The sequence below is a fragment of the Lactuca virosa genome, chromosome 8, assembly GCF_052849685.1.
Source record: "Lactuca virosa cultivar CGN04683 chromosome 8, Lactuca_virosa_CGN04683_v6, whole genome shotgun sequence".
Lineage (NCBI taxonomy): Eukaryota > Viridiplantae > Streptophyta > Magnoliopsida > Asterales > Asteraceae > Lactuca > Lactuca virosa.
In genome coordinates this window covers 326,658,350-326,676,703 of record NC_136433.1, presented here as the reverse complement: position 1 = coordinate 326,676,703, position 18,354 = coordinate 326,658,350, and the positions used below count along the sequence as shown (strand labels likewise).

Below are 18,354 nucleotides of genomic sequence, written 5' to 3'. Positions count from 1 at the left end.
TATTAAGAGTTAATTGGTCCCTGTGCTTTATGATTTTTACTGTGTTTAGTCTAAAGTTGAAAGTGAAAAAGGTTTAATCAACTTTGGACAGAACATGATAGAAACCAAACTATATGATCTTATTTTTTATAATATTTCTTGAAACATTAATAAATTTTATTTTTTGTTTGAAGGTTTTCAAGGCAATTACGCATTCTCGGACGCAGATACATTTCATCTCAACCTTTTATTATGTTCCAGCAATGGTTTGGCAAACAATTGATCATCTTCAACATCCTACTAAACAATTGATCATCTTCAACATCCTACTAAACAATTGATCATCTTACACATCCTACCTGTAAATATTTTAGCCAGAAACAAGAATAGAGAGTTTTATCTTCGATCCAACTCCAATTAGAGTTGAACCAGATGTTTTGGTGATATTTAATTTCGATTTACCTCTGTAAAAGGATATTTTCTGGTTCTTGAATGTTGAATAGGTTTAAATCCAATAGTTGGATAAGAAATGGGGGGAAACAAAGGCTCTGAAAGCAACATTGATGTCTCTTTCATTACGTGCAACTTTACTTTTTCCTTTTGGGTCAAATTTTTGTTTAAATGGAAGTTTCATGTCAACTTATAAACTGTTCTTTAGTGTGATGTGCTGACTTTAATTGTAAATATTTAACAGATTTCAATTTCAACCATACGCTTACATGCAATCTTAATTTCTTATGTGTAGGTTGTAAATATTTAATAGATTTCAATTTCAACCATATGCTTACATGCATTCTTAATTTCTTATGTGTAGGTTGGCATCTCTTCATATAATATGAATGGCTGAAAGTCGGCACTTCTTTTGTGCTTCTCAGTTATTGTTATTGTCCTGGTATCCGCATGATATTTTGTTAATCTTTTGGTACCATTAGTAGATGTTATGATGTTTCTATGTAATTATTCGCGATCATAAATAAGTTGGTATCATATGTTTTGTTTGTCCTTTACGTTTTATTATTAAAATGGTTATTTAATTAACAGAAACATTGTGATAAACAATATTAAAAACTTGATAACTAAAATGTAGAAACGATTCACCGATAAATACTCATTCTCCAGAAAAGAATAAAAATGATTCACTAATATTAGATGATAAATGGTTATAATGATTAACAGAAAAAAAAATTGGAATACCAGTTAACCCCGCAACGGGGCAACTCTTCCCTAGTTAATAGTAACTAGAGGGTAACCCTCGCTTCGCAGCGGGTCGGAAGTTGATTTAGGTTAGGCAAACGTTTTTGTGCCTATGTTGTCGGTGGTTACTATATGTAATACATTCATATACATTTTTAAAGAAAATATATACCAAAGTACGCAGACATATTTTAACAAAAGCAAAGATAATTGTTTTTAAGCTTCGTTCATGGCTTTTGGTGGCTTTTTCAATCCCTTCCATCCTGATTAAACGATGCAAATCACTTTGGAAACTGAATAAGTTTATAGAAAAGGGGCATACATGTCTCCCAATTATCCATGTGCCGAAAATACCCCTGCAGAATAATTACCATAAATGAAGATAGCAATTAAAAGCCTTTTTGTTTTATTTCCTTGTTAAATCATTAGATTCTTTTATAGCCTTATAAAGACTAAAATACCCTTTAATAAAAGGGTCATAAACAAATTTATTTTGAGGGTTTCTGCACCTTGACAGTTATGTCATTTATATATTATTTCAATAGTAATTCATATAATCATGCAAAATAAAACATACACTTTCCATTCTTCCATTTGTCTCTCCTTCATCTTTACCCACAACAAACCATCTAAGTGCACAAAATTTAATATAAAATATTAGAAAATAACTTCAACATTTAATCTAAAACATTTGCAAATTGATTTCTTTACGAACTCATGCTCCCAACCTTGCTCCCAAAAAATTGTAATGATTTGAGTATTAGAAAATAAATGGATTCAAAAGGTAGCATAAAAAAAGTAATGTCTATGTTAATTTTAGTTAAAAAAAATTTGATTAAACCTGGTATAACAAATCTAAGAAGTCCAATTATTTGATAATTTCAGTCGATAAATGTCCAATACTTAAAAGCAAAAGAATATTAAAAAGCAGTTATATCCCTTAATGTTAAAATCAAAGTTTAAGATATAACTAAAACAAAAGCAAATATGTGGAAAACAGATAATGGTGCGTTAGTTATGTGAAATTAAGTTTTTTAGTATTGATATGATAAGTTCTTTAAAAAAAGTGTCACCAAAGTAACTGCGATTGCTTGTGCAGGGGTATGTATTAAACCTCCAGCATATAACAGAGCAACCCAGACATATATTCTCCTTTTTCTCCATTGAGTGAATGATCTTTATAAGGTTTTACTCGCTGAAGTTAATTACCCCTTTGTGCTTGACAAAAACTAATAACCCTCTAATAGTTTAAGAAAATCAACCATGAACACAGTTGCTAAAATAAGTTGATAAAGAAACAATCAAGAAATCATATTGTATTATGAATTTCATTGAATAATCATACCTAAATAAGGATGATATTAACACCCTTCTCATGAGCAAATCTCGCCAGCCTGCAATGAAAAATATTCTGTGAGAATTTAGACAAATGGATTTTATAATAATTAAAATACTTACATCCACAACTAATAAGAAAGGAAAGCATATATATTTCATTTCAATCTGAAATATTACTTGTATAGTATTCCATCATCCAAACACTAAGGTGTGAATTCGCATATGGAATCAAGTAAAACATAAAAGAATAACCTAAAAATTGAGACATTTAGTTATTATAGAATATTAATCTAGATAAAGAATGAAAACAAATAAGGTTGTGGAGAAAGTATATATGTTTAGAAAAACTACCAGATGATGTGCTGAGCCACATGTTATTGGAAAATTCATATCCAAGTTGCTGCCAATCAAGAACAACTGTAAATTGTTTATCAATGAGGAAACAAAATCCCATATATCTCCAAACACGATTTGTTGAAGATTTGAACTGTTGGAGGTGTGTTGACTAACCTCATGAGAATCGGAAGGATATTGATTCAGAAGAGCTTTGGTAATGACCGATCTGTCGTGAACCCAGCCAATAGTGTCACCGGTTAGGGCAAGATCAACGGCCTTGGCAGCTTGTTTGACAGATAAATGACCACCAGCTTCTGGGAAAGTCGGAGATGATCCTGACGATGTGGATGTTTTCGAAGAAAAGGTTGCAAGTTTCTGTGCAGTCCGCCAAAAACGTCAAATCGAGGGTGTCGATGTTGCCTGCTATTGCCGTAGAAATTGAAATTAACAGTTCTCAACACAAATACACCGATTGACACAGAAGACCCAAAAAAAAAACAGTGCGACAACCCCAAATCGAAGTAAAGAATGAAAAAAAAAATAAACATAAATCAACAAATAAACACCTGAAGAATATGCGTCCGACAGAGTAGAGAAGCGGAAGAACGGGATTACAATATCCAAGGCTCCAAGAAGAAAGGGTGAAAGATCGCGTGGGAGAAAAAACAGATACAGATAAGAACGTGAGCCAGAAACCGGTGGTAAAAACTTTAAGCCGGTAAGGGGGGTGAAGAAGAAGAATTCTGATAAGAAGATGTGACATCCCCATTTTCACGGCCAGAAAAGACCGATTTTGTTTATGCTTGTTTGAAAATCAGAGTAACATTTTACATAAAAGTGTTGCGGAATTTGTCCCAAAACAAAATATGATAAAGATTTATCAAAAGAATTTCCAAGGAAATGTATTTCATTAAAAGACTCGGGATGTCATGTTCGATACAGATCAAAAGCATAAACAGTACAATATAAGCCTTACTACATTATTTCATATCTACAGGCCTATATCCGTAATCCCTCATCCAAAACATCACATCTATGATCGAGCGCCACTACCTGTAATACATGAAACTGAGTGGGTCAGGCTTGGGAGCCTGGTGAGCACATAGGGTTTTCAACCCACAATAAATAGGTTTATTAATTTCATCAACCAACAATAACCCGATTACCCGTTCCCGTTATCCTCACTTTACGTCCCTAAACACCTATCATAAGGGACCTATCCTAAGGATCATCATCGGGATGGACACTACTGCTAAGGGGGTTCCTCAGCAATAAATTTCCTAAAGGCAACCATTAGGGGGATGGAGTACACCGGTGAACACATCGTTCACAAACACCTACAGGTTGCGAGCCTGCTAGCGTTCCACTGGACTGTCTAGAAGAGTCCGTGGTCGTCATCCATACTCCGCTAGATGACAGAATCAACAACAACAACATCGAGGCCTCTCATCATTTTATCACACATCGTCTATTACATCTACCCATGTTTTACCCCAACATTTTTTTAGATATAAAATACATATACAGTTTAAATCATTTAAAACATGTATAAAAATCTTTCATCGGCATAGACAGCAAGTATTCAGACAATATGCACACATAGCACGTAGTTTATATTAAATACTTCATATCTATGTGTAAGACGAAAGTAACTATGCACTCACCTGATAAGGTGGTGATTCTGAATTCGGACAGCGCTTCGTTACTTCTTAAAACAATTTCCCTCGACAAAACCTAGTATCAATATCACTAGGGTTTAGTTTAACGTTAACCGCGACTAATTAATACTCTAGCTATTATTATTATTATTATATAAGCGTTAAATAACACCCAATATAACTCATAATAATAGCCCAAATAATTATTTTAGGGTCCTAATAACATTACTATATTAAAACATAAGCTATACTGAAGATAGGGTAGGTATAGCTCACTTACAGCAGGTTTTTCGCAAAACCGGGCTTCGCTGAAGCAGCGTTCCCAAGCCGAAAGGCTCTTTTCTCGGGACTTCAGGAGCCTCGGGGTTTCCTTCGGATGCTAGGGGTTTTACCTAGACTTTAGGGGGGCTTAGGGAGCTTAGAGAGAGAGTGTAGAAAGAGAAAGAGAAGTTGGAAGGTGTGAGAAATGAGGGTGCCCCGACTCCCTTTTTATAGGCTGGAAATGCCAAAAACTCGTCGAGTTGGCCTCCAACTCGTCGAGTTCCAGGCCAGGTGTCACCATCTGGTGGCTAGACTTGGGGAGGAAGCAATGGTCAGGATTGCGCCACGTCACCCGATTTCGCACAGCAGCCTCCCGACTTAGAAAAATCATAACTCTCGCATACGATCTCTGTTTTTGACGTTCTTTTTTTCCACGCGTAGGTAAAAACAAGATCTACAACTTTCATTTAGACTCCGTCGGCTAATTCTCGACCGATCTTAAATTTAACAGTAGGAGGAGATTAGGCTGTTAAATGACCGCGAAGAATTCGTAACTCCTTCATACGGACTCCGTTTTCGTCTGTCTTTTTACCGTTGAGTTCTTATTAATGAGATCTTCAACTCTCATTTAGGTCGCGTAAGCCAAAAACCGCTCGAACTAAAATTCGAGTTTCGGGCCGTGCACTACTATGCCAAATCTTAGAAAATTCATAACTTCGTCATACAAAGTCAGATTTGGGCGTTCTTTTTATGGACGCTCTCGGTTTAACGTATACTACAACTTTGGTTTAGATTACTAAGGCCAAAAAGTCTTATATCGTAAATTCACTATTTTACGCTTCCCGGTGCTGTGCCGGTTCCGTCGCGAAACTTCGACGGGTCATAACGTCTTTGTTATAACTCGAATTTCGGCGTTCTTTATATCCCCGAAATCCTTGTTTCGACCATTACAACTTTATGTAAAGATATCGGTCTTATCTCACACTTTAATTTTGACGCTTATTTTTATCCTTTATTTATTTTAAATTTATAAATAAGTAATAAGCATATAAATGCACATAATTCACATAATACTCTAATATTTCATCTTTATTACATCAAAAGAGTTACAATAGTTGATCTAGACTATTACATCGTCTAAAAATGCTTAGCCCCGAAACCCGAGCGTTACAATTCTCTCCCCCTTAGGATGATTCCGTCCCGGAATCATGCATCAGCAAACAGATGTGGATAGCGACTCATCATGTCACTCTCTGTTTCCCAAGTGAGATTCGGCCCATTCGAATGTTTGCATCGGACTAGCACTAAGTCGACCATCTTGCGTCGTAGCTTCTTAGTCTTACGGTCAACAAATGTCTCGGGCTCTTCAATCAGCCTCTTGTTTTCATCCATTCTTAGCTCTGAGATCGGAATTATGTCGGGAACTTCTCCCGTGAATTTCCTCAGATAACACACATGGAAGGTGTTATGAATACCATCGAGTTCTTTAGGCAATTACAGCTTGTAAGCTTGGTTCCCAATCTTCTGAAGAACTTTGAACGGTCCAATAAACCTTGGACTTAGCTTTCCTCGTTTTCCGAATCTTATAAGTCCCTTCCACGGTGAGACCTTAAGCAAAACCGAATCCCCAACTTCGAAGGTCATCGGTCGTCTTTTCTTGTCAGCATAGCTCTTCTGACGATCCTGAGCTGCTAACATTCTTTCCCTGATCACTTTCAGCTTCTCAGCAGTCTCATGGACTATCTCGGGGCCCATAAACTGTTTTTCTCAGGCCTCAAGCCAACAAGACGGCGTATGACACTTTTTCCCGTATAAAGCTTGATAGGGTGCCATCTTGATGCTCGAGTGGAAACTATTGTTGTAGGAAAATTCTACCAAAGGTAAGTGCTCATCCCAGTTACCTTGGAACTCGAGGGTACATGCTCTCAACATATCTTCCAGTGTTTGAATCATTCTTTCACTCTGACCATCGGTCTACGGATGGTAAGCCGTACTCAAACACAACTTCGTACCCAATTCCCCTTGTAGACTTCTCCAAAACCTTGACGTGAAACGACTATCACGATCCGACACAATCGTTAGAGGAACACCGTGAAGTCTCACAATTTCCTTCACGTAAGCATTTGCAAGCTTATCCATAGACCACCTTTCGTTGGCTGCTATGAAGTGTGCACTCTTTGTGAAACGATCCACGACTACCCAAATCATGTCGTGTCCGTTCTTCATCCTGGGCAGTTTAGTCAAAAAATCCATGGTGATGTATTCCCATTTACCCATGGGTATAGGTAAAGGTTCTAAACTCCCATACAGTTTTTGATGTTGTGCCTTAACTCTTGCACAAGTCACACACTCGGCCACATACTTCGCAACATCGAGCTTCATCGTCGGCCACCAGTAGTAGGGTTTTAGGTCCCTATACATTTTAGTGCTACCGGGATGAATTGAGTACATGGTCTTGTGTGCTTCTTCCATCAGAAGATCTCTCATTCCTCCCGTCTTAGGTACCCAAATCCGATCTTTGAATACCTTCAGTCATTGACTGTTTGTACCGAACTCCAACGTTTTGCCCAAACGTTTTTCTTTTCGGTCATTATTCTCTGAAGCTTCTTCTTGAGCTTTTTTGATGCTTTCCACAATGGTCGAGACAACTTCAATTCTCATCGCTCTTGGCCTTTTCCTTTTAAGATTGACTTTTCGACTTAGAGCATCGGCGACAACATTTGCTTTACCAGGGTGGTAAAGTATCTCACATTCGTAGTCCTTGAGTAACTCTAACCAGCGTCGTTGCCTCATGTTCAATTCCTTCTAATTAAAGAGATACTGGAGACTCTTATGATAAGTGAAAATTTTGCACTTCGTGCCATAGAGGTAATGTCTCCATATCTTCAAGGCAAAAACTACCGCTGCCAACTCCAAATCATGAGTGGGGTAGTTCTTTTCGTGCTCCTTCAATTGTCGAGATGCGTATGCTATCACCTTTTCTCTTTGGGTTAGAACACAACCCAACCCGACTCCAGATGCGTCACTATAGACCGTGAAGTCTTCAGCTCCATCGGGTAGAGAAAGAATCGGTGCTTCACATAACTTCTTCTTTAGCTTCTCGAATTCTTCTTCGTGCTTTTCACTCCATGTATAAGTAGCTCCTTTGTGGGTCAAAGCAGTCAATGGAGCAGCTATCGAAGAAAAGCCTTGGATAAATCGTCGGTAATATCCAGCTAATCCAAGAAAGCTTCGAATCTCTGTGGGCCTTTTTGGTCGTTCCCACTTCATCACAGCTTCGATCTTTGCTGGGTCGACCATTATCCCCTCCTGGTTAACCACATGACCTAAGAATTGGACTTCTCGGATCCAAAAATCACACTTGGAGAACTTTGCATATAGCTTCTCCTTATTCAAGACTTCCAACACTTCTTGTAGATGTTGGCCATGCTCCTCCTGGCTTTTCGAGTAGATGAGAATGTCATCTATGAACACTATCACGGATTTATCGAGGAATGGTTTACAAACCCTGTTCATCAAATCCATGAATGTTGGTGGAGCATTGGTTAGTCCAAACGACATAACCAAGAACTCATAGTGTCCATACCTTATTCTGAATGCAGTCTTCTCGATATCCTGCTCTCTTACTTTCAGCTGATGATATCCTGACCTAAGATCGATCTTTGAGAAATAGCTCGAACCTTGCAGCTGGTCGAATAGGTCATTAATCCTCGGCAATGGGTACTTGTTCTTCACCGTTGCCTTGTTCAGCTCTCGGTAGTCTATACACATTCTCATGCTTCCGTCTTTCTTCTTCACGAATAGCACCGGAGCTCCCCAGGGTGATGAACTAGGTCTGATAAAGTCGTTGTCCAACAACTCCTGAAGTTGTGTCATAAGCTCCTTCATCTCCGTCGGTGCTAATCGGTAAGGTGCCTTTGCTATCGGTGTTGTACCTGGTAACAAGTCTATTCGAAACTCTACTTGTCTATCAGGTGGTAATCCGAGAAGATCTTCGGGAAAGACTTCCGGATAATCACACACAACCGGTATATTCTGCACCTCTTTCTTTTCCTTCTTAGCATCGATTACGAATGCCAAGTATGATGCACATCCCTTGGACAAACATTTTCTGGCTTTCATCAGGGAGATGATTCCAGAATTCACTATGCGTTTGTCCCTGCACACCATAAATGATTCCTTTCCAGGGGGATTTACCCTAACTATCTTCTTTCGACATAATATCTCGGCATCGTTGGCGCTAAGCCAATCCATACCCAAAACGATGTCGAAACCGTTTAACTCTATGGGTAACAGCTCCTCGTGGAATTCGTTTCCGTTTAGGTCGATGACGATGTTCTTAATACGATTACTAACAGGTATGAACTTGCCACTGGCAACTTCCACAATTAGGGCATTATCAAGTTTTTCTACATGCAATGCTAATTTTCCTCCAAATCTATGCGATACAAAGGAATAGTTTGCTCCCGAATCAAATAGTATATTGGCAGGCAATCCATTTACAAGAAAGGTACCTGAAGCGACATCTGCTGCCTCCTTTGCAGCCTCGAGTGTCATTCGGAAGGCTCTTGCCTTCGGCTTCGGTGGAATGTTGGGTCTTCCTGCCTCCTTCTTCTTTGGGCAGTCCCTCGAAATGTGCCCCTCCTCGTTGCACTCATAACAGACCTTCTTAGTGAACGTGCATTCGTTGGCATACTGCCCAGGCTTCCCACATTTGAAACAAGTGACTCCTCCGTCACATTTCCCCTGGTGCTTCTTCTTGCACTTGTCGCACCATTTTGCTTCGGATCCCCCTCCTCTCGAACCAGACTTCGAGAATTTACTCTTCTTACCGAACCTCGAGGATCCGTCAAATTTCCTTTTCTCACCAACCTCGGTCCTCTCTAGACCCTTTTCCTTCTGCTGGGTTTCCACATTCTTAGCTGCTCGAACAGCTGATTTCAGATTGGTTGCCATCTTGACTGTCGGGCCAAAGTCGGTTGGCAGTCCATTTGCGAACCTCTCAATTTTGGAGAGTTCGGTTGGCACTAGGTATGGAAATAACTTCATCTTCTCAGTGAATGCGGTAGCGTAGTCGTCAACGCTCATTCTCCCCTTCCTTAGGTTTTGGAACTCATTGTTCAGATCAATCAGATCTATTTCTGAACAGTATTGTGCCTTCAGTTGTTCCAAGAACTCATCCCATGACATCTTTAGGGCTTCTCCTCGCGGCATTGTATCTGCCAGTAACTTCCACCAGCTCAAGACTCCAGTTTTCAGTTGTCTTACTGGGAAGACGGTCTTCTGTTTCTTGCTACAGCTGCAGCTCTCGAACACCATCTCCATTTCGGAGATCCAATCCATAATCTCAACAGGCTTTGGGCTTCCTGAGAGACTTGGTGGCTTGGCACCCAAGAAATTCTTATACATCCGTCCATCCTTGTCGTTTCCCCTCTCCGGGTCATTCCTTCGTTCTCCTTGAGTCCCAACTTGACTCACATGGCGGCTATAGTTCCTTTCCTCCAATTTCTCGGGACTCAGCTCGGGTTGCTCAACAGGCATGGTAGGTTCATCCCTATTCAACATCTGCCTCATTTATTCCCTTTGTTCTGCTAACATCGCTCGAATCATGGCTTGTACTCCAGCCATGGTGATTGGTTCGAGTGCAACTTCTACTACAACAGGTATTTGCTGAATCACTGGGGGTTGATTCCTATTCCCATTCGCATTCCCAGCTCCACTGCGGGTTCTTTCCATTTTGATCTATACACCGAATAAGGTGAATTTAGATCTTTATTCAGGATAGACGTTTAAATCATCCTTATCTCTCCGAAACGTTTACATGCTAGTTCTAATATCGTAGTTGTACGTTTAGAATCCTAAACATATAAGGTTTCCAGATCCGGTCGGCAACAGACCATAGATCTGAATAAATAACAACATATAAGGCACAAAGCATTTAGCACATAAAAGCATTTTAGGCATAATTCCTAAAATAAGCTAGTGCTCACACCTCACAATCATCGCTTAGCATTCTAAGTTTAAGTCTAGAAATCCTACAAATTCCTAGTTCGCTTAAACTAATTCTCTGATACCAACTGTGACATCCCCATTTTCACGGCCAGAAAAGACCGATTTTGTTTATGCTTGTTTGAAAATCAGAGTAACATTTTACATAAAAGTGTTGCGGAATTTGTCCCAAAATAAAATATGATAAAGATTTATCAAAAGCATTTCCAAGGAAATGTATTTCATTAAAAGACTCGGGATGTCATGTTCGATACAGATCAAAAGCATAAACAGTACAATATAAGCCTTACTACATTATTTCATATCTACAGGCCTATATCCGTAATCCCTCATCCAAAACATCACATCTATGATCGAGCGCCACTACCTGTAATACATGAAACTGAGTGGGTCAAGCTTCGGAGCCTGGTAAGTACATAGGGTTTTCAACCCACAATAAATAGGTTTATTAATTTCATCAACCAACAATAACCCGATTACCCGTTCCCGTTATCCTCACTTTACGTCCCTAAACACCTATCATAAGGGACCTATCCTAAGGATCATCATCGGGATGGACACTACTGCTAAGAGGGGGTTCCTCAACAATAAATGTCCTAAAGGCAACCATGAGGGGGATGGAGTACACCGGTGAACACATCGTTCACAAACACCTACAGGTTGCGAGCCTGCTAGCGTTCCACTGGACTGTCTGGAAGAGTCCGTGGTCGTCATCCATACTCCGCTAGATGACAGAATCAACAACAACAACATCGAGGCCTCTCATCATTTTATCACACATCATCTATTACATCTACCCATGTTTTACCCCAACATTTTTGTAGATATAAAATACATATACAGTTTAAATCATTTAAAACATGTATAAAAATCTTTCATCGGCATAGACAGCAAGTATTCAGACAATATGCACACATAGCACGTAGTTTATATTAAATACTTCATATCTATGTGTAAGATGAAAGTAACTATGCACTCACCTGATAAGGTGGTGATTCTGAATTCGGACAGTGCTTCGTTACTTCTTAAAACAATTTCCCTCGACAAAACCTAATATCAATATCACTAGGGTTTAGTTTAACGTTAACCGCGACTAATTAATAGTCTAGCTATTATTATTATTATTATTATATAAGCGTTAAATAACATCCAATATAACTCATAATAATAGCCCAAATAATTATTTTAGGGTCCTAATAACATTACTATATTAAAACATAAGCTATACTGAAGATAGGGTAGGTATAGCTCACTTACAGCGGGTTTTTCGCAAAACCGGGCTTCGCTGGAGCAGCGTTCCCGAGCCGAAAGGCTCTTTTCTCGGGACTTCGGGAGCCTCGGGGCTTCCTTCGGATGCTAGGGTGTTTACCTAGACTTTAGGGGGGCTTAGGGACCTTAGAGAGAGAGTGTAGAGAGAGAAAGAGAAGTTGGAAGGTGTGAGAAATGAGGGTGCCCCGGCTCCCTTTTTATAGGCTGGAAATGCCAAAAACTCGTCGAGTTGGCCTCCAAATCGTCGAGTTCCAGGCCAAGTGTCACCATCTGGTGGCTAGCCTTGGGGAGGAAGCAATGGCCAGGATTGCGCCACGTCACCCGATTTCGCACAGCAGCCTCCCGACTTAGAAAAATCATAACTCTCGCATACGAGCTCCGATTTTGACGTTCTTTTTTTCCACGAGTAGGTAAAAACAAGATCTACAACTTTCATTTAGACACCATCGGCTAATTCTCGACCGATCTTAAATTTAACAGTAGGAGGAGATTATGCTGTTAAATGACCGCGAAGAATTCGTAACTCCTTCATACGGACTCCGTTTTCGTCTGTCTTTTTACCGTTGAGTTCCTATTAATGAGATCTTCAACTCTCATTTAGGTCGCGTAAGCCAAAAACCGTTCGAACTAAAATTCGAGTTTCGGGCCGTGCACTGCTATGTCAAATCTTAGAAAATTCATAACTTCCTCATACGAAGTCAGATTTGGGCATTCTTTTTGATGGACGCTCTCGGTTTAACGTATACTACAACTTTGGTTTAGATTACTAAGGCCAAAAAGTCTTCTATCGTAAATTCACTATTTTACGCTTCCCGGTGCTGTGCCGGTTCCATCGCGAAACTTCGACGGGTCATAACTTCTTTGTTATAACTCGGATTTCGGCATTCTTTATATCCCCGGAATCCTTGTTTCGACCATTACAACTTTATGTAAAGATATCGGGCTTATCTCACACTTTAATTTTGACGCTTATTTTTATCCTTTATTTATTTTAAATTTATAAATAAGTAATAAGCATATAAATGCACATAATTCACATAATACTCAAATATTTCATATTTATTACATCAAAAGAGTTACAATAGTTGACCTAGACTATTACATCGTCTAAAAACGCTTAGCCCCGAAACCCGAGCGTTACAAAAGAAGCAATGGAAGAGTGAATTTAATATGGAATCAGTGTTTCTAGAAACCATGAGAGAAGCATTGGATAGAAAAGAGGAGTGAGAAACGCAGGTGGGGAAGAGAAAGAGATAAAGACGTATCAAAGGACAGTGTGTATAGGTGTTGGGTTCACTGAGGAAATAACACCTATAAATCAAGCCGATGATAGTGCCATTTAGCAGCCAAAGAAAGAAATCAGCCACCATCAACCAGCCGCTGACCCATCGCCTCCAAACCAGCCAGCCAAAAAAGAGCTGGTTTGCCTAGGCTCTGAGACTGACCAGGAAAGACGAATATGTAATATTAATAAAGAGCTGGACCAATTGTGATATAGAGAAAATATCTGGACCAAATATGTCAAAAAACCAACAGGTTTACTGTTCCTTTTCTTCAGAACTTTAATATATATATATATATATATATATATATATATATATATATATGCTTAAATATGCTTCCTACACATATTACATATTCATTATAACATCTTATTACACAAACGACATATATAATTTTTATACATACAATACACATATACAAAACTAATACACATCCCATTATAACATGCTACTTTGTTTTTTCCATTTTCTTCATTATAGCATTTGTAGCTTCCATCAACAAACTACATACATTATTCTTACTATGTTTTTTCCAACATATTACACATATACATGCACACATACAAATATATATATATATATATATATATATATATATATATATATATATACAAAAAGATACACATATATGCATCATACACATAAAAATAAACATCATGCATACACAAAATCAAAAAAATTATACATATATAAAACAAAAAAAAAACCTTTTCTTTGGTGGCTCAATTTCCGACGAAAAGTGGTGGTGGCGGTGGGGATCTTCAAATTCAGTCGCAACGATTTCTCACGAAAAATGAAAATGGGACGCACACTGAACTGGGACAAAACGAAGGGGGTATAATCTGCAACGAGTATTAGCATCGACATATACTAATTGCGGCGACGAAAGGATTAATAGCGGCGGCATGTGCTGGAGAGAATCTTTGGCGGTAATTTTTTGAGTATTAGCGGCCACGTTGTCGCCGGTAAAGGCGTTGCTACTAAAGTTATTAAACGAAATGGATTTCTTGGCGTTGGATTAGGACTAAATCAACGGCTATCAATTCGCCTCGTCATTTGACACAGATCGATGATGTATGCCCATTAGCGGCAACAAACAACACGAAACTTAATTGTCACAGCTAAAGGTGTGCGTTATCGCTAATGCTCACATTTCTTGTAGTGATATATATATATATATATATATATATATATATATATATATATATATATATATATATATATATATATAAAAGGTTCTAAATAACGTAAGTCGTGACTTGGCGGCAATGTCAAGCGTCAAGTTTTTCTAAGTTTTGGCGAGCCACGTCGTTTTTAAAACGGCAATTTTGTATATAATTAATATTTTTATATGTATTTTCAATTATTATTCATTTTTAATCACATGCATAAGTTAAGACGTACGGTATTTTGGTAAAGGTTGGCGGCAGGTACAAGTCTTAGAGCCATGACGAGCTTTTTTAAACCTTGTGTTTAACTCTATAATATGGAAATGCATTATACTTCTTCGGTAAAAAAACTATCACGATGTACAGAGTAGGTCACGTAAGATATTCTTTAAGATGATGTGCCGAGGAACTCATCCCTGAGATATCATTTCTTAAGACTGGTGAGAAGGTAGTGACGTGAGTTGGTTACTTTAATAACATAGTATTATTTTAATATAAATACATTACAAACCTTTTAGCATCATATGTGATTTCTGCATGTAACTTCTTTTACACATGTGTACCATGACCGGCGAGGAAGTCATTAAAATTAATTATCAAGATAAACTAAAATTTACATAATTTTGATTACTCAATTACTATTGTTATTTCTGAATATTATTATGTTAAATCAGAGTTGCGTTTTCCACATAAAAAATGTGTTCTGGATAGGTCATTAGTTAAATGCCACAGAATGTAAAAGACAAAAATGATAAGAGTATATAAACACATAGGCAACCCATATTTTACATGAATTATATAGATATTTTTCATAAATTTCCTTAAATTTTGTGGCCTACGAATTTCCATAGTTCCGAGCTCGTTCACGGAGTTCGACTAACCATGGATTCAGACGAGGTTGGTTACCATATATTGATGTTTCAATTTAACATGATTCTTTCTCAAATTTTACGAAATCATTTGACAATACCGAGTTGGTATTATGCAGGATAATGTCGAGCAAGGATCCACAGAGTTAAAATACCTAGAGTTTCTGAACAAGATTGTCGCGTTATTTCTGGCATTACTGTCGAATGTGTACACTTTCATAAAAGAACACATTGGCATCTCTGAAAAAACCATTGCTTCTGTAGAAAGCACCGTAGGTTCTGCTGTCGGGCCGCTGTTCAACAAACTCACGGATTTTCTTCAAAGTATTCTTGTGTTTGCTGATGACAAGGTAGAGAGAGAGAGAGAGAGAGAGAGAGAGAGAGAGAGAGAGAGAGAGAGAGAGAGAGAGAGAGAGAGAGAGAGAGAGAGAGAGAGAGAGAGAGAGAGTTGAACTATTTAGGTCATTATAGTTTTAAGTGATGTTTTTTTTCCAGATAAACCCTGCATGTTAAAAAAATCAAAACTAATTTATAATATATAAATGTAATTTTGCTTTGACAGATTGACGAGTATGCTCCATCTTCATTGAAGAGCCTTCTTGGCAATTTGCATTCTCATATCTCCAATCCAACAGACACCGCCAACGCCGCAATAACAAAAACCAAGTCCTTTTTGGGTGGTATCCCAATCTTGGGGAATGTAGTGGGCGGTGTAACAGACTCGATCTCCAATACAACCGACGCAGCTCATCAATTGATCGATAAAACAACTTCTTTAGTCACCGATAATCCTCTATCCCAAGCTCTCAACACGGCGGCTGGCAAAATGATGCAGGAAGCTCAATCAGCAGGGAAAAAAGCAGCATTGAAATCAGTTTATGCATCGTTGACCCTTCTTGCCGTACCATTAATCGCCGAGGTTTGGTATAAAGCCAACACCAAAGAATGGTTTAGAAGACTGGCAAAACTGATTCTCCCACTGATCGAGAAGTTGTGCAACGCGTACAATAATTTAGTCGAGAAGATGGTAGACAAGGGTTATAGCTTTTTCGATTATCTACCCACGATACCAATCAAAGAGATGGAGGCCGCCTACAAGTTGGTGAAGACAAAGAACGATAGTTTAGCAGCGGTTGCCGGTGGTATAGAGGATGCTGGCGAAATGGCTTCCAACATCATGGGAAATATCCCACTCGTGGGAGGTATAGCAAGCTCGATCACCGAGACAGCAGACCATATGATCGATAACACAGCTTCTTTGGTGATGGACAACCCTCTATCACAAGCTGTAGAATCAGCAGCCGATAATATGATACAGGGAACTGAAGAATTCGCTACAAAAGCAGCGTTGCATTCTGTGTACTCGGCGTTAACCCTTCTCATTTGTCCGGCGATCGCTGAGATTTGTTATAAACTCAGTCGATACAAACTCATTAAGGCATTGGGAAAAGCGATTCTCCCACTGATCGAGAAGTTATGTGAGTGGTACAATCAAAAGTTGAAAGATTTGGATGAACAGGGTTATAGCTTTTTTGGTTATTTGCCCATCATACCCATTGAGGAGATGAAGGTTGCATACATGTTGGTGAAGACCGCTAATGCTGGATTAGAGACTGTTGGCAGTGGTTTATCAGCTGTTGGCGATGTAGTCGGGTTGAACGATGATGAAGATTAATTAATACTCGGTTATCTGCATATATAAATGATGGGTTATCATGTTATTTGTACCCTACTACAATGTGAAGTTCTATCTATATATGTAATATATTATATATGTAATAGGACCCTTTAAAAAAGATTACGGCTGCAGCAGATTAGATGCCCAAACCAATTTAATCGATTTGTTTGGCTTATATACGATGCCGATTGCCGAATACATGGTAGCTGTATCTTACGTACCATACGAATTAGAGTAAGGAAGCTAAATAAAAGATATTTGCATTGTTGGGAGATATCTAAAGCTAAATAAAAGATATTTGCATTGTTAGTGAGATATTTAATTTCTCATCTAAACATATTTCTTATTATTTTCTATGCCCAATCTTTATATATAGCAATCAATACTATTATTTATACCCATAATGATAATGATAAATGATAAATGATCGATGCACTCAAATTAATTCCGGCAGGAAACAAAAGTAATATATACTATGGTCCTGACATTAAAATTCAAAGACCCTTATGAATAGTTACATTTTATCATTTCGGACATTGGTCATAATAGTTCGAGGGGTTGGCAAGTTTAGTTCTTTAAAGTTGGCTGGTCAATTACCGGATGCGTATCTTAGACACGTGTTATTCTTCCTAATGTTGCCATGAAGCGTTCCTTCTTTGAATTATCGTCTTCTTCGAATTATCGTCTTCTTCAAAGAACTCCGAAAAGCTGATGTAGCAACGTTGACTTCCTCGATTTTGGTTTGATCCTTCTCTATTCGACTAGGGCTTCAATTTCCGACAAACCACCACACAAAAGCCAGAAGATCCTTTCGATTCTCCGCAACATGAACTCGATTTCAGGTTGGCGATTAGGGTGTATAAATCAATCACTAAATTGATATATTTTTGAATTAGAAACAAAATCATTTTTGGGTTGCTCTCATACCTAGTAACTGAATAAAATGACTTTTAGAGAGAAATGTTGATTTGTTAATTTATTATATAATTAATAAACTAATTAGAAATTGAAATAAATAATTTATTAATATATTATATGATTAATGTAACGTCTCATTTTCACAACCAAAACTTTTCGTTTTATTTAAGTAGAGCTCCCCATTTATAAATCCATTTTGAATAAAATTGTTTATTCCAAATACATTTATTAAAATCAGAGTAATATTAAAGCGCAAAATCTTCATTGTTGCTAATGAATGTGTACAGTCACACTTTCGTTTTCCCATGACGACTGATGATACCTGAAACAATAAACAACTGAGTAAGCACAAAGCTGAGCGAGTTTCACCCAAAATACCCATACGATAAACAT

General features: G+C 38.1%; 1 protein-coding gene across 1 annotated transcript; it reads left to right on the top strand.

Moving 5' to 3' along the window:
* The first annotated feature begins 15,284 nt into the window (after window positions 1–15,284).
* LOC145131632 (REF/SRPP-like protein At3g05500) lies at window positions 15,285–17,241 on the top strand. The gene is made up of 3 exons (XM_079066296.1): window positions 15,285–15,393; window positions 15,485–15,715; window positions 15,928–17,241. Exons 1-3 carry the CDS (start codon window positions 15,379–15,381, stop codon window positions 17,038–17,040), a joined length of 1,359 nt encoding a protein of 452 aa, XP_078922422.1. The 5' UTR covers window positions 15,285–15,378; the 3' UTR covers window positions 17,041–17,241.
* Window positions 17,242–18,354: the final 1,113 nt, after the last annotated feature.

What these genes read in the sequence shown, in the direction of transcription:
- LOC145131632 (XM_079066296.1), top strand. An exon ending in TTGTGTTTGCTGATGACAAG is followed by an intron (nt 15,716 to 15,927) that starts GTAGAGAGAGAG and finishes TTGCTTTGACAG; the next exon opens with ATTGACGAGTATGCTCCATC.